General features: G+C 44.4%; 1 protein-coding gene across 6 annotated transcripts in view; it reads right to left on the bottom strand.

The window, feature by feature from the left end:
- Positions 1 to 382: 382 nt before the first annotated feature.
- Positions 383 to 17,762, bottom strand: part of WDR91 (WD repeat domain 91) — a 194,654-nt gene continuing 177,274 nt past the window's right edge. For all 6 annotated transcript variants that reach the window (XM_085651980.1, XM_085651984.1, XM_085651979.1 and 3 more), the window contains 3 exons: positions 12,338 to 12,450; positions 12,003 to 12,200; positions 383 to 693 (listed from right to left, as the gene is read on the bottom strand). In XM_085651980.1, the coding sequence (XP_085508106.1) occupies positions 529 to 693; positions 12,003 to 12,200; positions 12,338 to 12,450 (476 nt within the window). In that variant the 3' untranslated portion in view covers positions 383 to 528. The remainder of the gene's footprint in view (positions 694 to 12,002; positions 12,201 to 12,337; positions 12,451 to 17,762) is intronic.

The following is a 17,762-nucleotide window of genomic DNA, read 5'->3' as shown; positions in this document are numbered from 1 at the left end:
TGGCCCAAAACATTATAGGCACTTTGGGTGAGTGTTTTTGGCACAATACTCTGATGCATGCAGTTTTGTAAGGTTTCAACCCAGGTGTGACCATGGTGCCCATTCAAAAAATCTCTGAAAAACTGAAAAATTTGAAAACAAAATGGCCCGGGAACAGAACTGCCTTTGCAGGTCTAATTTCGAGGTTGTACTCGTGCCCAGAAAATATCACTATTAAATATTCAGAATCCAGTATGACACCTGGGCTTATTAAATTCAGTAGATGGGTAATCAGAAAAACAGACACCAAACACTGAAAGCTAGAGATGGAATGTAAAAAGCAACACAGCAAATTTGTAATAAATTAGCTCTAAAAACCAGAAAAAAAATCAAAGACAAGAGCTGAACTCTAAAACGAGAATATATTGTATTATTTGTGTCTACCCATGTGCTGGTCTCCCCCCTCTCTTTGCCAAACAGACGTTCCTGCATCCATCAGATAGTAACAGTAATTATTGCCAATAGGAATTCCGCTCTTTGGTGCCCTGGTTAGGACTTCTGAGCCAGTAAGGTGGTCAGTTTGATCTTGCCGTCCATCGAGGCGGTGAGGCAGGTCCCACAGTCCATGGCCGTGCTCCAGTCTACTGTGACCACCGGGGCTCGGTGACCACCGAGTGAAAGGCAGGGCTCCAGGGCTTTCCCGTCACTGCTCAGCTACGGAGGAGAGGAAGGACATCTTTTTAGAAGGCATCAGAACAGGATTCCTTTCTCAAACACAAGCCTGTCATCAGTACAGGATTCCTTTCTCAAACATACGTCTGCCACTGCAGGCGTGCACAGGCTCTGTAACTGCGCCGTCTGAACTGGTGCATTGTAATACAGAGTGTAGCATTATAGACAGAATGACACAAACCAGATCACAGTGTATTTTTCCCGCTATGATTCTAAAATGGCATCTTTACAATAGTGACACAGCCAATGCTGAAGAATCTCATACGAATGAGCTTTTAACTGAACCACCAGGGGTTGCAACCCCTGGACAGGGGCTCCACACACTCCTTCGTTACTAACCCATCTAGCGCTCTTAACTGATTGTAAGTAAGGCTGCCTGATTTCCATTTTTAGGTCTCGCCTAGCGATGCGGCGCATGCGCTGCTCGCCTTGGCGAGACTATTGTTGTCGGTTTGGTGGGCAAAGGGGGCGCGCCTGGACAGGCGATGTCCGCTTGAGCCCCGACAGTCGATGTGCACGCTCACGGCATGGTGCCCTTTCGCGATCCCTCTTGCTCGCTCCCTCCCTGTCTCCATCAGGCCCATTTTGCGTTCACTTTACCTCCCCTGCGGCCTTACAGCACAAGATGTGCACGCGTTTGCTGTGCGGGCACGGCGCTTTGGCGCGCTTTCACTTTCGCTTACGGCTTAAATGTGCGCAGGCAGGTGAGTGAGGGCAGCCAGCTGCGGAGCATTGGAGGAGAGCTGTACGTGCCGCTCCAGCAGCGGCGGTCAGCGCTGGGGTCGGAATATTACGCATCTAAGACTCACTGGATTCAGGATCTGCTTCCGGTTTGCCGGCCAGCCTCAAGGCACTAACCCCACGGTATGCAGGATCTCAGGGCAGAGTTATTCTAGCAGCTCTAAGTACCTTGCAGGCCCGGGGGGTAGGGGCTACAAGGAATCTATTGCCCCCTTTGTCTGGCAGATCAGGGTCTGCTTTCTTCTTACCTGCCAGCCTGAAGGGCACCGAGGCCGCTGATCTCATCTGATTAGCAATACAATCCCCTGGATCCTCTGCTAACACCCGGCTTATTCAATCCAATATACAGCCCCCTCCTTTAGCTGATTCATCAGGGGGGAGGAGGGGAAGTGACCTTCTTAATGGGAGGCCGCAAATAACTTCCCGGCCAACCGCTGGGAGCGTGAAAATAGGTCACGGTAAAAGGCCCGAGCCAGAGACACTCGCAACAAGTGGGAAGCAGGGACGAGGGAGGGGAGAGCAGCGCTCTGCATGGCGGCCTCTTCCCTACCCTCCACGCACACACAAGGCTGCAGGCACCGGCAAGGGCTGCTGTGAAAACACGCGAGCACACGCACACAAGGCCACGGCAGGGTGGCACACATGCACACAGCCGCACGGCCAACACATGCAGGCATTAAGCAGCCACGGCAGGGTGGCGCACATGCACACAGCCACCACACGCCGAGGCTTCTCTCTGAAAACATATGCAGCAACACACACACAGCAATGCACACACAGACCCCCCAGCAATGCACACATACTGCTGTCAGAACACATTCACACCTCCAGGAACGTCTGCAGCAGTAAACACTCATAAAAACACGGCAGGATGGCACACGTGCACACCTCTCTCTCTCACACACACACACGCGCACACTCACAGAACACCCTCGCAGCTCAAGGAACAGCTGCAGCAACAAACATACGCAGTCATGGTATGGCAGGGTCAAAGGCAAGCGCACAGATGCACACACAAGCTGACACTTTGAGGCACATATAGAGAACCACACGCAGACTGAGGTAAGCTGCACGTAGTCACGCAAAGGAACACAGGCGGACACTCCTCCAGAAACATATGCAACAACACACATCTACACCTACTGAGGCCAAGGCAGAGTGGCGCAGGTGCACATGGGTGCACAGTGTCAAATATTACAGTTGGCGCTCATCCATGAACATATGAAGCATCACGCGCAAGTGGGCACACACATACACATGTGTGCACTGCGCAGTCAGGATGCAGCACCACACAGATATACAGGATTGACTGATACGGATGGAGCTGTTCACAACTTGCTATTACAAGCATTTGCAATGCAATAGGTCTCGCATTTACGCGAGTTTAAGCTATTGGCATTGTAAATGACAATGCCTTTGATTTATGTTTTAAAAACGAAAACAAAAATAAAAGGCATTGTTATTTGCAATGTCAATAGCTCAAACTCGCGTAAATGCAAGACCTATTGCATTGCAAATGCTTGTTACTGAATATTAGAGATAAATACAGACAGAAAAACATTTATTTTCTTGTCTGTATTTATTTTTAAATGTGGATAAAAACGGTAATTGGGTGCTTTTTGAGTGATTCTAAATACACTTTGCCATGACTGCCAGGCCAACAACTGTGTGGATTGACAGACTGGTAAGGGGGTTAAAAAAAGGGAATTTTAGTAAAGAGGCTCAAACAGCAGTAGATATGCACAAGGCAGATACTAACATGTGTCACATAAGTGCATTGATTTATCTTCTTCATATCACTGAAACCTGGCAGGCATTCAAATGTGACGGCGTTTTATTGGTTAAATAATTGCGGAAATATACCAGTTTCAGCTTTATTTTTTTCACAAAACCAAAAATTAATTTGGATAAATACAGACGGAAATGTCAAAAAAATAAATACCATAAAACTGGGAGCCCTAGTTGTAAGGTATCATGCAGCGCTGTGCAAAACTCAAATATACCTGCTGTCATGCCGTTCAGGTAAAACATGCTTGAGACCAGATGTAAGCGTAGCTCTGCGCTCTGAGCTAATCACAAAAGCTCTTGAATTTTAAGGTGGTTAACTCGACTTCAAGGTTCTTCATCGGAGAAGGACCACGGTATAAAGATGGAAGCTGGACTACAGAAGGGGCCAGCTATGTTAGTGAGGTCATTAGTCTAATCTTATAGGTGCATAGTGTTACTGCTAGAAGAATTCCAACAAGAAAATGGGTCTTACGACAGAAGTGACAAACCACATCACATTCTACCGTTCTACAAAGAGTGTTAAATAGCTGTCAGAATGCCACACTTATCCTTTTATATATTTGTGCACAAAATAAGCTTTACAAAAGGAGCATGCTGGCACTGCATGAACAGGAACTATTTGTTCATGTAAAAGTAACACTGACCAACAAGGGCTTCGTCCTACCATTTCTGCTGATCATGGACCTGTTGTCAGACCCAATTTCCCCACGCCTCCAACCAGTTGCTCGTGTCACAATTATTTTCCATTTCCAACACTGGCTCGTCACTTTCTAATCTAGTTTTGTATAGAATAAAAATTGGGTTCCCACTATGCCAGCCAGATATGTAGAACTGTCTCGCTAAAGGTAGTCTACAGAATATAAGGCAATATTCACAGAATTGCGGTCATTAATTGAAGAGAAGCAGTCTGTGTCACAGTTTGCTGCTGGCCTGCTCCCTCCACACCTCGTTCACCGAGTGCTGCAGCAGACCCCCCCCCACAACATGTTCACCATCCCCACACACAGGAGGCACTGCACACTGGAAGATGAAAGAAACAAGATGGAAGGGGTGTGCACCAAAGGGTGACCATCGCCAGCTCCAAACTCAAGATGCTAAAAATCAATTGAGCTCAGGGCATCCAGCCACCATCACTACTGGCCAAGCAATTCACACAAGCTGAGCGAGGCATGCAGCAAACACACTCGATCACTCTTCTGGCGGCTCCTTCCTCACAATGAATGGAGAACTCGGGGCACCCGCACCACATCAGCTCCAGGTCGAGTGAGGCACAGGGCATACTCTCCACAAACACAGAGGCATGAGCAAAGCTGCCTCCATACATGGTCCACCAATCTCAGCCACTGGTAGTTACGCGTGGCTGCATACCAGTTCACCATTACTTTGCCATCTCAGTTTGGACCCAGCCATATGGAAATCAGTCTATACCCTACTCCAAAGGGAACAGTCCAGCCTCAAACTACCAGGCCAGGTCCTCCTTGAACCGGAACCACAAGCAACCCAGGCCCTTTTGAGAGATCATCAGCCGGGTAAAACATGGTTCCAGTGGCCGTGTGCATGGGACCCAAATCTGGGCATACCCATCCCACTTAAGGAGACACACTGAGATAGACAAACAAGTAATGGATCGAATGCTTGCATTAATCTCGACCACAGTATGCCCAGGCATGTGTTCTGAATGTTGGTTGATTTTTCCGTATAAGTGATGACAAAACGAAAGTTGTGTAAGTTGTTTGACACATGAGGTTAGGACTTGGTGAGGACTAGATGAAGATCAGGCATATCTCAATTTGTGAAATTATAGAATTAAGAGGGTGTACATCCTTTGGACTTCACTCTATATGAGATTTATGGTCTGTCGGATATTGGATGGTGAGGGTCAGGAAATCATATTCTGCCTTCGTTCTGGCCCCGCAGCTTAGGGATGTGCTTCTCGAACTGTTTAGCACCACGACCCAGTTTATAGGAAAACAAACTTTTGAGACCCGCCTAGCTTTAACGAGCATGAGGCAGACGATTTTTTAATGTAACTGAAGCATCGAGTGGTAGCACACTCATTTACAAACAGGATATTTTCCATTGAAATGGGCACTAAATGTGCACAGACGTACAGTTTTAGAAAGTACATTGTACGTAAATGATAATGTAAGGAAAATGGGTTTCAGTAAATATTTATCATTTATGCATCAGCAAGTAAAGGGTCTTCATTCGTTGTTATCCTATTAAAATCATTGTTTCCATCACACTTCAGAATTATTTTTTAGAAAGTGCTTCATTTTTGCTTTCCTAACTGCTGAAAGTGTACATTTAATTTATAGATATTTACATTTTGTTGTGTGTTACAAACAAATGACATCCTGCAGGTTTTCCTTTCACACTCACTGTACCCCAGCAAGATTGTTGCATAAATCACCTTACTTTTCTTTCTCTGACAACAAAGTGAGTTTGTAAACAACAAGTGCCATGTTACAGAAGTATCGGCAAAGCCAATTGATCTGCTGTTGATCACCAGTCTTTTGGAATTTCTTATTTTGTACTGTCCTGGCTTTTGCAACACGTTATTACTCATGAAGCTGCCAGGCCCTCAGCAATCTAAACAAAAACATTGGCTAAAGGCAAAAATGTTGTTTTGTTCTCAACAAAAGGACACATTTCCATAACACTCCCTGGCGCTGAAGGGGACGGCTTTGCGTGTTGATGTGCTCCAGTCACCCTGTCAAAGGGCAGCAAACCATAACTTTTAGTGAAGTCAGACAATGGCTGAAGGTGGCTGCCACAATGTCCCCTGATGTATGCTGGAGAGTGGTGGAAAAAAAATGTAACTGACAGAACTACACACGAAAGGACAGACTCTGGCTGAAAACCCCTACCGGTAACTATGTAATACGCATAATTTTGGTAAACTCAAAATGTCTTGGCTAACACACTCTTAAAAAAAACAATCCGTCAGACATTGGTGGCCAGCCTCTGGCCTTTGGGAAAAAAGGCAAGACAGAAAGAGTGAAAGAAAGAGGAGGAGGGCAAGAAATAAAGAGGAAGTTGAAAAAGAAACGGAAAGAAAGAGGAAGACAAGAAAGAAGGAAAGAAAGAGGGAAAGAGAGAAAGAAAGACAGGTAAAGGATGGAAAGAAATGAATGACAGTCAGAGTTGCAAAGATAAAGCACCCTCATGAGCTTATATCCAGAGTTCATGTGAGCTGCTGTTACTGTATGTAAACATCAGCACTAGGATAAACAAAGGTCACTTCAAAAGGAAGTTAGCAAGAGACAGGAACTGATAAAGCTGGAATGTGCCCTGTGATCTCATCTGGTAGATTGCATCCTGCTATCACATCAGGCTCTAGAAACAGATGCAACACTAAAGCAATAATAAAGTAAAAACAAAAAAACACTGGCACTGAAGGGAACTACCTTGTGTGCAGATGTGCTCCTTGTAAAAGTGCCAAATGCAGTCACTCAAAGTGAAGTAAGCCAGTGGCTGAAGTGGGCTGGCCCATTGTCCCATGCTGCATGTTGTAATGGGCAGAAGCAAAATGTGAGTGACAACAACAGACCAATGAATAAAAAGAGGTGGCTGAAAGTCCCTTTATGTAAGAATAATATTTTTAGTAAAATCAAACTGTCTTGGCTAACGGCAGACCTAAAATAGCAATTTGTCAGAAAACATAGCCTAATATTTGACCTCCGTCTTTGAAGTGCAGCAAATGTGACCAGATAAATGCAGAATTTCAAGCACCTTTATTTATTGCTTGGGCTATCGCAACCGACCACTGAATTACGGTATTCTGTAAAACTATGTACTACATAACCAAGAAAAACTCGTCATCTCAAAATAATTACCAAGAAAACCACAATCACAAATTGATTTTGAGGCTGGGTGGGGAAATTACGGGACATGAATGGGTAACACACGGCCTACACCTTTATGGGGGTGGAGGTATAGAGGTTTTAGGAATTAATAAAAATCGGCAATTAACGGATTAAGCAAGCATTGTCAAAGCCAATCAGTCTCTTTTCAGCAATCCAAATAAATCACTGCTAATGGATTTACAATGCTTTTAAAATAGGCTGGCATTGGTAAAACCAATAGCAGCGATTAGCTAACTTAAAGTATAGAAAACATAATTTTCCCACTTCCCCCGCCCTCCTGTGTCTCGTCTAGGTTCCGAGCAATACACTATTCCTTTGTATGGTTTCTTAATTGTTGGCATACATTGTTTGATGCATGTCTTTGTCGCCCTGCCGCGACACTGCTGTTTGGTGTCCTCCTGGTTTCTGTGCGGCTCTTTACAGCTTTAAATGTCACCTTTAATGCTAGCATCCAGCACTGAGAAAATGGTAAGAGAACTGATGACATGATGAGCCCATAAATTTACGGCCAGAGTGGGGGCAATTCTCAGCACGTGCAGCATATACACAAATTCTATTTTGAAGACTATAAGTGTTGTATTCCTAATCTACACAGAAAGGAACCCGCTACTACGTAATTTACAAAATGGCAGATACGTTTTACGTACAAAATGGCAATTTGATAAAGTAATTTATAATTTACCATTAGTTCATAGGGGTTTTATAATGCATAACTCGACAGTGTAATACGGAAACGTTTTCCAACTATGTGGCAAATTCTGTACTTTGCTAATAAATTTGTAGTAACAGTGCCCTCTTGTGGGCTCTTTCAGTATAGGTGATAGGGCTGCTTTAAGTACGGTCAGCGATTAAATGCTTATTTATAGGCAGAAGTCATATACATGCATCGCCGACGTTTTTAATGGACAGACCCTACTGGAAACATAACAAAATTATCCCGGGAACCCATTAAATCGGGGTCAATGTGTAGCAGTGGAAAGGGTGGCGTCACGAGGAGCGACGTCTTGAAAAGCAGTCATACAGTCAACTTGTACATTTATTTTTTGGAAACAGACACACAAATTTTGGCAAGAAGGACAAACTTGACAGGAAATCTGTTGTGGCTTACTCATTTGATCGCAAAGAGGCTTATCCACCCCCCCCTGCCCCCACCGGAGAATCAGCGGGCAGGAATAACCTGAGAATATGGTCACTGGGCAGAGTCAGAGGTATGGCCAGAAAGAGCAAAACAACCCAGTTTTTAGAGTTTGTTTGGCATTTCACTGACCAGTTGTAGCTTATTACGTTATTTAATTCAAATAGTGGATAAACATTTTATTTAAGGTTTAATATGACTTACTGACATTAAAATACATTCAAAGTGAGATAACGTTTCCAATCACAAAATGTCCCAAATACGTTTAAAAGTGGAATCGCAAGCCATTTATCTCCGAGCCATGCAGTTTCTGTCATCAGAACTTTTACTCCCTTTTTCCACAAAAGCAGTTCAAACATGAATGGCAAAATATCCTAGTTGGCAAATGTTTTTCACATAATTATGGCTCTGCCATATTTGCAACCTAATACATCATCTTCTGCATAATCTGACGACTTTAACACAAAAAAAAAAGTTTGTAGCTCAAATGGATCAAAAGTTACTAGAAAAATATGACTTGTGTTGCTGCGAATTGGAGTGCCCTTTGCAAAGATTGATTGGACACCTTTCTCACTGCTGCATTTGCGTAATACACTGGTACTGAGGTAAAATCTTTGCAGAGACAGTCAGTATGTATAAAAATGTCAAAATAATAAAGTATCGGAAAATGTACCGCATTACGTTGCAGCCGTTTTTTTTGCTGCATAAGTTAGTCAACACTGCGACATAATTTTGTCCTCCATTGCTGCAAGATTCCAGTGGCTCCAAAGCAGGCAGCACATTTTAAAAGTGCTTGTGCTTGAAGCAGAGAGACCATGAAGTTTGCAAACTTAAGTTTGGTGTGCGTGCAAATCCTGCATTGCAGATCCCTGGTGAGTTGCACTACTACTGCTGAAACAAGGCCAATGGAGGTCCCAATGGGTAAGGAGGACTGGCCTCAAGCGTCCCGATACCTCAGTGACAGTCAATGTCGCTCTAGGGTGTGCTGCTTCCTAGGCCTGCCTTCAAGACTGGAGGTGAACTTCAGTATGGATAGTGGTGGACAAGCATCAAGGTTAACCTACACCTGCCACTGCAAGAGTCCACTTGCTGGTGCTAAGACAACATGGCTTTTAAGGTCTAGCGTGGCCTTCTAAGGTCTATCATGAAATGTGCTCCCTCAGAATAGTGGTCTGGTGGACTGGCCATGAAGGCTGAACCTAGCTCTCCAGTTTCAAATTCAGCAGCTTTAGCCATATTGCCATATCCTCACCCCCACTGAAAACCATACTGCCCCACTGAGAGAAACTCGCACTGCCTTCAGCTACAACCCAATTGTGCCCCACTATAAACACCTGGATGCGACTCAATTCAAATTCTGCACTAGACAAGAGTAATATGGTGCCTGAAAAAAAAGTAATAACATCCTAGAAAAAGCAAACACTCATAGGGAATGTAAGATTAAGTAAAGCATGTGAAATGTAAGAAGGAACAACATGGTTACCCTAATGCTTTTACGCTCATTATTCAGAAATCAATGAGTGTTTTTGCCAGGCACATTAAGAACATGACTTCAGGGCCCGGTAGGGACCCATTTCAATGTCCATTGCTTATATCCTTAAAAAACATAATAAGCATCGTTCAAAAAGACCACATCCCTGAACGCAGAGCCACGATGCACATTTTATAAATTAAAATAAGGAAAACAGCTGATAAGAATCACATTAAACATTTTCCACTCCACACATCAACCAGCTATTGCAGTACCTCCAGGAACGTTGCACTTCCCCACCCGGTAAAAACTATGTTGTTCAAAGAAAGACAAGAAAACGATAGTAGCTCTTTACTGGAAAACTCTGTAAAGTAGTGCTAATGTGTTTGGGTGTAAATAAAACCAATCTGACCACTTTGCGACTACTCTGCCTTGCTTCATTTAGTTATTTTTGTATTTTGAACCTTTTTTTCTCTCCGTCCTTGCACTTTGGAATAGAAAAATGGCAGAAAAAGACGACATTTCCAGCAAAAGTTTTTCTTTCTTTTTTGGATCCATTTAACAGGGGAACGAATGAAGGAAAGGAGAGGAAAGAGAGGGTAAGAGCAGTCTCTTGAAGTCACGGTTTTCATTCAGCAAGTGAAGAGCAGTGAAACAGACAGAAAGAGAGTGAATAAGAGGAAGGTGGAAGAAAGAGAGAGTGGGCGGCAGCTGGCAGCGGCACAGCAAGAGAAGTGGACACTGCCCTTGTCTTCTCAGGGCATGAAGGAAGAGACTGAGTCCTTTTCCTTCTCTGCCCACCCTGCCCAACGCCAAACAGCTGATCCTTACCTATAGGCTATGGCTATTTTTGCAGTCCTGGGACGCATTTATATATTAAAAAGTAGGGGGACGGATTCTATTAAATTGAAAAAGTAGGGGCACGCCGTGCCCTGCCGAGCCTGCTTACTTTGCCACTGGTTTTACTGAGCCAAAGTTTTGACTCAATATAGCATAGGGGATTAATTTGCCAGCTATAAAGCACAATGTGTAAAATGCAGATCACAGATTTTTATTTTATGTAGATTGATAAGTGGTTTACTGCTTTTGACAGAGATTCTTCTGTTACTTGCAGTTCATTTTAATATAGAAAGCCCTAACCACTGCAATACATTTTTGATCCTGAGGGAATGCTCCAGCCCTCGTGTCTAACAGCGGGACTAGGAGAAGGCCAGTGTCGGTGCAGTTTATCCTTTGGATAGGGAGGCGCATTACCCCTCAAGGACTTGCGAGCGAGAAAAAAAATCTTACACAAGATACGAATTTCACGTCATTCCGGTCCTTGACCGGCTTTTGCTTGTCTGCATAGTTGCTTCCTACAAGTGGTTTATTCCAAGAGGCTTGCTATAAAGGGGGGCATAATCACTTTCCTATGGAGATTCTTTCCACTGGTGAGAGACAAAAGAGAAGTCTTACACATGGCAACATGTGAAACTCACTGAGCGAGGAGGTAGCCTTGCTTATACACCCATCCAGGTGCTATTGTCTGCTCATGTGGGAAACATCAATCATGTACATGTATGTAGAGTCCCTCACTCTGCTAGGACATCAGCCGTTTAAAGGTGCAAAGATTTACTGGGGACTGACAGCACCGGTAGAAGAGAAAAGGATGTAATGACCCATTCATGTGGGAGTTTAGTTAGTGATGGAGTAATGTATAGGGTCTGAGGATCCAGATTTGTAGTGGTAGAGGTCTTATTCTATTAAGGACACAGAAGAGAACAGTTTATCTTCTTACTTTACTACAAGCAACAGTCATAATATGCTAACTAACTAAAAGTCAGGTACGGTATGTTTGTATCCCAGACCCTGAAGGTGATAACATTTGGACACAGTTTTAGAGGGTATGATTGTCCTGGCCATAGAGTTGTTAAGAATATATATTACAAGAGGTGTGACCATCCCAGGCCCTGTGAGGGTCACCAGCAGAAGCCCGCAGAGGTGTGAGGGTCACGTCCCTAGGACACCAGCAATGCACGGCTACAGACCGGGTGATGGTCCTGCCCCTACAGATGGTGCCAGTAATGCACTGGTTCAGAGCGCCTGGTTGAGGGGCCTGAGCTCCATGGAATGATTGGACTGCTGCACAGGAAGAGAGGTCTGCATGTCTATCCTTTACCAGGTTTAAAGGGTAGTCTAGGATTTCAACATCTTCAACACCTCCTCTCACCTCACCATCGCCTCACTCTGACCCTGGACACGCTACCTTGTAAATGACACACCCTACCTTGTAAATGACACACCCTACCTTGTAAATGACGCCTCCAGTAGATGAACACGTCAGCATGTAGTTTCCCTCCGAGTCAAAAGCAAAGAGGCGCCCTCGAGGAGTCTGGACCTGCTTGTACCCGCTGTAACCAGACAGTACGAAGGGCCCTGTGGCATCTGAGGGCAGAAAAGAATCCAACACCTTCTGCCCACTTTTGTGTATGTTCCACTGGATGAACTGGAATAGAAAATAACAGGCACATGTCAAAGTGGATTAAATTCCAAGTTTCACAAGCTCCGCTGAAGCCTCTGTACCCAAAGTTTGTATTATTTCAAATATCACCCACAGTGCATTCTCCGCCCTCAGTAATGTACCTTTCCGTCCTCTCCGATGCTGTATACGGTGTTCTCGTCATAGCTGAACTCCACGGAGTAGACCTCCCCATCATGAGCCTGCCAGCTCATGGCACACTGGTGCCGCTGCATATCTGAGAGGAAGAGGATAGCCACAAGAGAGAAAGGGTCAATGATGGAAGGAGGGGACAGCGGAGGAGCAGACAGCATTTCACGCTATGTGGATCTGGAAGTTTAAATATCTATCTGTTTCCCACAGCAGCCCCAATTCAGGCAACCGCGCTTCACATCTACTGATCTACGAAGGCAAAGAGCATCGATTTGGACAAATGTATTGGCTGAGTGTTGAAGAGGCCTGCTACCAGGGGAGGGAGACAAGGGAACCCCTCTCTACATGCAGCAGTTGGAATGGGCAAGCAGAAAGTATTTAAAAGCCCAACCTGGCTTGTAGTTTGCTCTAGCTAAATACATCAAAGTAGATGGGATAACATCAGGAAATGAGCCCCGAAACAGTAAAAATGCTGCCTTACTGCTCTCGTGGACTGAGCACCCTACGATAATGCTTTGTAATTCTATGTCCCTCAGACGTTTTCAACAGGAATCCTTATTTCAATAACAGTTTCAATCTGAAATACGTTTAGAACTTGATAACAGCAGCCAGAAAAGATTCCGTTGTCGAAGTGTGCGAACTTTATAGAATCTTTTACTCTGGCATCTTGACTTGACTTTGAAATGGGTGTTCACATATACACTAGGTCCCCACAAATCTATGAATACTGAAACATTGTGAAACCCAAAAACAAAATAAAAGCCAAGAGCGGAGAGTTTATTCCTTTTCAAGTTTCATGACAGCAGTTTAACTTACTCTCGCGAAGCCCATGCTTTCCACGACTCTCCCATGGCCACACAGGACCACCGTGGGATCCACATCCTCCCCATCGCTGGAGCAGGAATGCCTCAACTGAACAATGCCTGTGAAGCATGCAACATCACACCCAAATGCAAATATCCCAGAAATGCCTCAGTGTGTAATGATGGTGCTTGCTTCAGTGGCTGCAGCTCCAGAAAGGGGGTTGAGGTTCTTGTGAAGTCGAACTAAGGAGGACTTGTATTACAGTTCATTTCAAGCGGTGGCACCATGAAGCAATTTAACTGATTATAATGTACGGATGGGCATTGAATTTTCTGATGGTCTCAAAATGGCTGTGGTGCACTTTTCTCAAAAAAGAGAAACCAGAATGAATTACATGATGACTTCTAAATAAATACCGGAACATCCAGTCAACGTCACTGAACGAACACAACTATGTTTGAATTGATCACCTCTGAGAGCAAAACTCTGTAAAAATCTTTCTAGTTTGGGGCTCTCGATGGAAGGTTTGCTTATGGGGATGAGAGTTCACAGTATTCAACAGTATAATCCGACATATCAGACGCTCTTCCCACCCTCTTCTCGCTGATTCACCTCTTCTATAAAGCCCCTTGGCAATTGTGCATATTCAAGTGTCAGTCAGTCAATTTAACTTTATTTAGTTTGTTACAACCATAAAAGTATATACATTACATCTTATTCCATCTGTTAAAATACATATATAAAATATGACGCATAATCAACACGCCTAAATTATTTCATATCCTTTTTTTAAAAAAATTACAAAATATTCTAAAATTAATAAAACCGGGTAATTCCTACGTTTATACTTTTACATCCAATAATTCCGATAGATCAAATACAGTACTGTTATCTCTTAGTTGCGCCATCTCTTAACAACGTTACCATACACATACAAAGGTTACTCTGTGCCCTTAAGAATCACTTTGACCTTACACATAAATTTCCCCATGGCGCAAGCTATGTCTAAGTTCCTCATTTCCATTAAAAGTTCAACAGCTTGCGTCCTACTCATTATTCTGTATTTTATAAATATTGGACGTAGAATCTCCTTTCGTATATCTAAAAATTTCATACAATCAAATAAAATATGTACAATATCACAGGGGGTCCCCAGAGTGCAAGTGCATTTCCCGCTATAATCTATCATGAGATTTTTCACCCCATTATTCATATAACAGGGATTTATCCCCATTCGCACTTTATCTATATACGGGTAATGTTTATCCTTTTCCCAAGCCAAACTCATATGGGATACTGAAGTTTTTCGCGAAAGATACTCCCGGTCATGTATACAGGACGTGTCAAACCCAATGACCTGAGTTCTTTCTTGTCTATTCGGGGATAGCCTAGCTGCGGGTCAAGCCTTAAACCTAATACTCCATACGCTTCCTTTATTACAGTTTTTGCCACTTTTGCCCAGGACAGCTCACTCGTGGCAATTTCCGCTTTACACCACTGGGATACTTTATGAGACTCCTCTGCCCCTAAGCGCTGCCAGAAGCGTATTAGTGCCATACAGGCTGTTATGGCCCAAGAGATAATTCCCAGCTCTAGTCTTGCTGCTTGTACCATAGATGATTTTGGCAGCGAGAACAAGCTTTTTAGGATATTTCCCTCTTCTTTGTCCCAGCTGGATTTTCCGCTTAGATAAAGTACTTCTATCCCGTATAGGAATTGTGGCGGGACCATTGCTAGATAGGCCTTTATAACCGGCCTATCCGACATCTCTCCATATACGCTGTTAAATCTTTTTAGGCCCTTCACAGAGGCCGCTGCCCTCATTTTTAGCGCTTCCAGAGGAGTATTCCATTTTAAATTACTCGTAAACCACATTCCTAGGTACCTATACTCCATTACTCTCTCTAGGCGTTCTATACCAAGATTCCATAAAAACTTTGTTTTATTCCTCCCGAAGCATAACATTTTTGTCTTCTCCATATTCACTACTAATTTTTTATTCACACAGTAGTCTTTAAACCTATTTAATTTTCTCTGGAGACCTATCTCCGTCTGGTCCATAATCACCAGGTCATCTGCATATAGTAAACAGGGTACGTGGTTCCCTCCTAGTTTCGGGCTAGCTCCTCTAACCTCTCTTAATTTTTGAGGTAAATCTGCTATGAACAGGGAAAAAAGTAAGGGGGCAAGTACACACCCCTGCCTCAATCCATTTCCAATTTGGATCCTCCCTCCTTATCCAAAATTATCTGGGCCCAATTTTCAGCATGTAAGGCCTGGATCAAGGCCAAAAGATCATCCTGTATTTTATACCCTGTCAGGGTTGTCCACTTCTGCTCTCTGCTCACAAGATCGAAAGCCACGCGGAAGTCCACAAAGCAGCAGAATAAATTACCCCTCTGTTCTATTGACTTCCGCGCTATGGCCCAGAGAGCAAAACAGTGGTCCACCGTCGAATGTCCTTCTCTAAATCCTCCCTGTTCTGGGGGTACTATCTGGTTATGATATGCCCAATCCTTTAGCATACCTAGGATTACTTTAGAGAATACTTTTTCACCTATATCCAGGAGGTTTATGAAGCGATAATTTTTTGGATCATCTACATCGCCTTTTTTGTGTATTGGCCTAATAATCGCCCCTTTCCAGCTATCTGGCAGGATTCCTGTAATTAGTATCCTCTGAAACATCTTCGAAAAGAACTCGGCCCACCACTCTGGATTCGTTTTTATAACAACTGCTGGTAGATTGTCAGGACCTGCTGCTCGTGTTAATTTTAAATTTGATATAATACTCTTAATATGATCTGTGGAGAAGTGCTCCTTCACATTTTCCCTGACCCCATGCCAATTATTTGATACTATTTCATCCTTCCTTGGCCATTTGCCATAAATTTCTTCAAGGTGACTTTCCCACTTATCTTCCAAAACCGAACACTGCAAGATCCCTACAACTTTCCAGTTCATTTCAAGCGGTGGCACCATGAAGCAATTTAACTGATTATAATGTACGGATGGGAATTGAATTTTCTGATGGTCTCAAAATGGCTGTCGTGCACTTTTCTCAAAAAAGGGAAACCAGAATGAATTACATGATGACTTCTAAATAAATACCGGAACATCCAGTCAACAACGTCACTGAACGAACACAACTATGTTTGAATTGATCACCTCTGAGAGCAAAACTCTGTAAAAATCTTTCTAGTTTGGGGCTCTCGATGGAAGGTTTGCTTATGGGGATGAGAGTTCACAGCATTCAACAGTATAATCCGACATATCAGACGCTCTTCCCGCCGATTCACCTCTTCTATAAATCCCCTTGGCAATTGTGCATATTCAAGTGAGCTACATTTAAGCAGGGAAATCATCTGTCACAGTTGTTTAGGAGTTATGACTAAAGCACGGGAGTAAAGTGTTGAAGTCCCTTCTGAGTCCCCCCCTAACTATGCACTAATGAACGACGCTTGTATTAAATATTTGTCCTCTGTGGCACGGTTTTTCATGTATAAGTAGAGTATAACCCCTTAATAGGATTTCTGAAATACATCTAAAATTAGTCCTAGTAGGGCAGAACAAGTTTAGAGTTTTTCATGTTATTCGTTAACATAATAATTGTGAGAACTAATACTTTTTTCCACTTTTTAAGAAGAAGCTCTGACCCTTCTCCCAGAGCTCTGTGCTCATCATCTGCAGGTCCGCCTTCTACACGGTCTGCCACCGCACACTAAGAACACGCCTCCACGACGCCGGAATCCAAGAGAAGGCCTTGGACTGGACCGCCTCCTTCCTCTCTGGTAGAACTCAGAGCGTCCGCCTCCCCCCCTTCCGCTCCGAAGCCACCGAGATCATCTGCGGCGTACCCCAAGGCTCATCCCTCAGCCCAACCTTGTTCAACATCGACATGGCACCGCTCGCTCACGTCTAACGACAGCGCAACCTCAACATCATCTCCTACGCCGACGACACCCAGCTGATCCTCACCAAAGACCCCCACACCGCCAAAACCAACCTCCACGAAGGAATGAAGGCCGTCGCCGACTGGATGAGAGACATTCGACTGAAGCTGAACTCGGACAAGACAGAGGTCCTCATCCTCGGACCCACCCCCTTGGCCTGGGATGACTCCTTGTGGCTGGCTGCACTAGGAGCACCCCCTACACCTACCGACCACGCACGCAACCTAGGGGTCATCCTCGACTCCACCTCTCCATGACGAAGCAGTTCAACGCCGTCTTCTCCTCCAACACCCTCCACATGCTTCGCAGGATCTTCAAGTGGATCCCCACCGAAACTAGAAGGACGGTCACCCAGGCCCTCGTCAGCAGTAGACTGGACTACGGCAACGCACTCTATGCAGGAGCCCCGGCCAAACTCCTGAAACGGCTCCAACGCATCCAGACCGCCTCCGCACGCCTGTTCCTCGACATCCCCCACCGCAGCCACATCACACCCCACCTGAGAGACCTGCACTGGCTCCCCATCAACAAGAGGATAACCTTCAAGCTCCTCACCCACACACACAAGGCACTCCACAATACTGGACCAGCGTACCTCAACAGCCGACTCAGCCTCTACACCCCCACCCGCCAGCTCCGCT

This window comes from Triturus cristatus, chromosome 4_1 (genome assembly GCF_964204655.1).
Source record: "Triturus cristatus chromosome 4_1, aTriCri1.1, whole genome shotgun sequence".
Taxonomy (NCBI): domain Eukaryota; kingdom Metazoa; phylum Chordata; class Amphibia; order Caudata; family Salamandridae; genus Triturus; species Triturus cristatus.
Note: the sequence above shows the minus strand (reverse complement) of the source record. Positions and strands in the feature narration are given on the sequence as shown.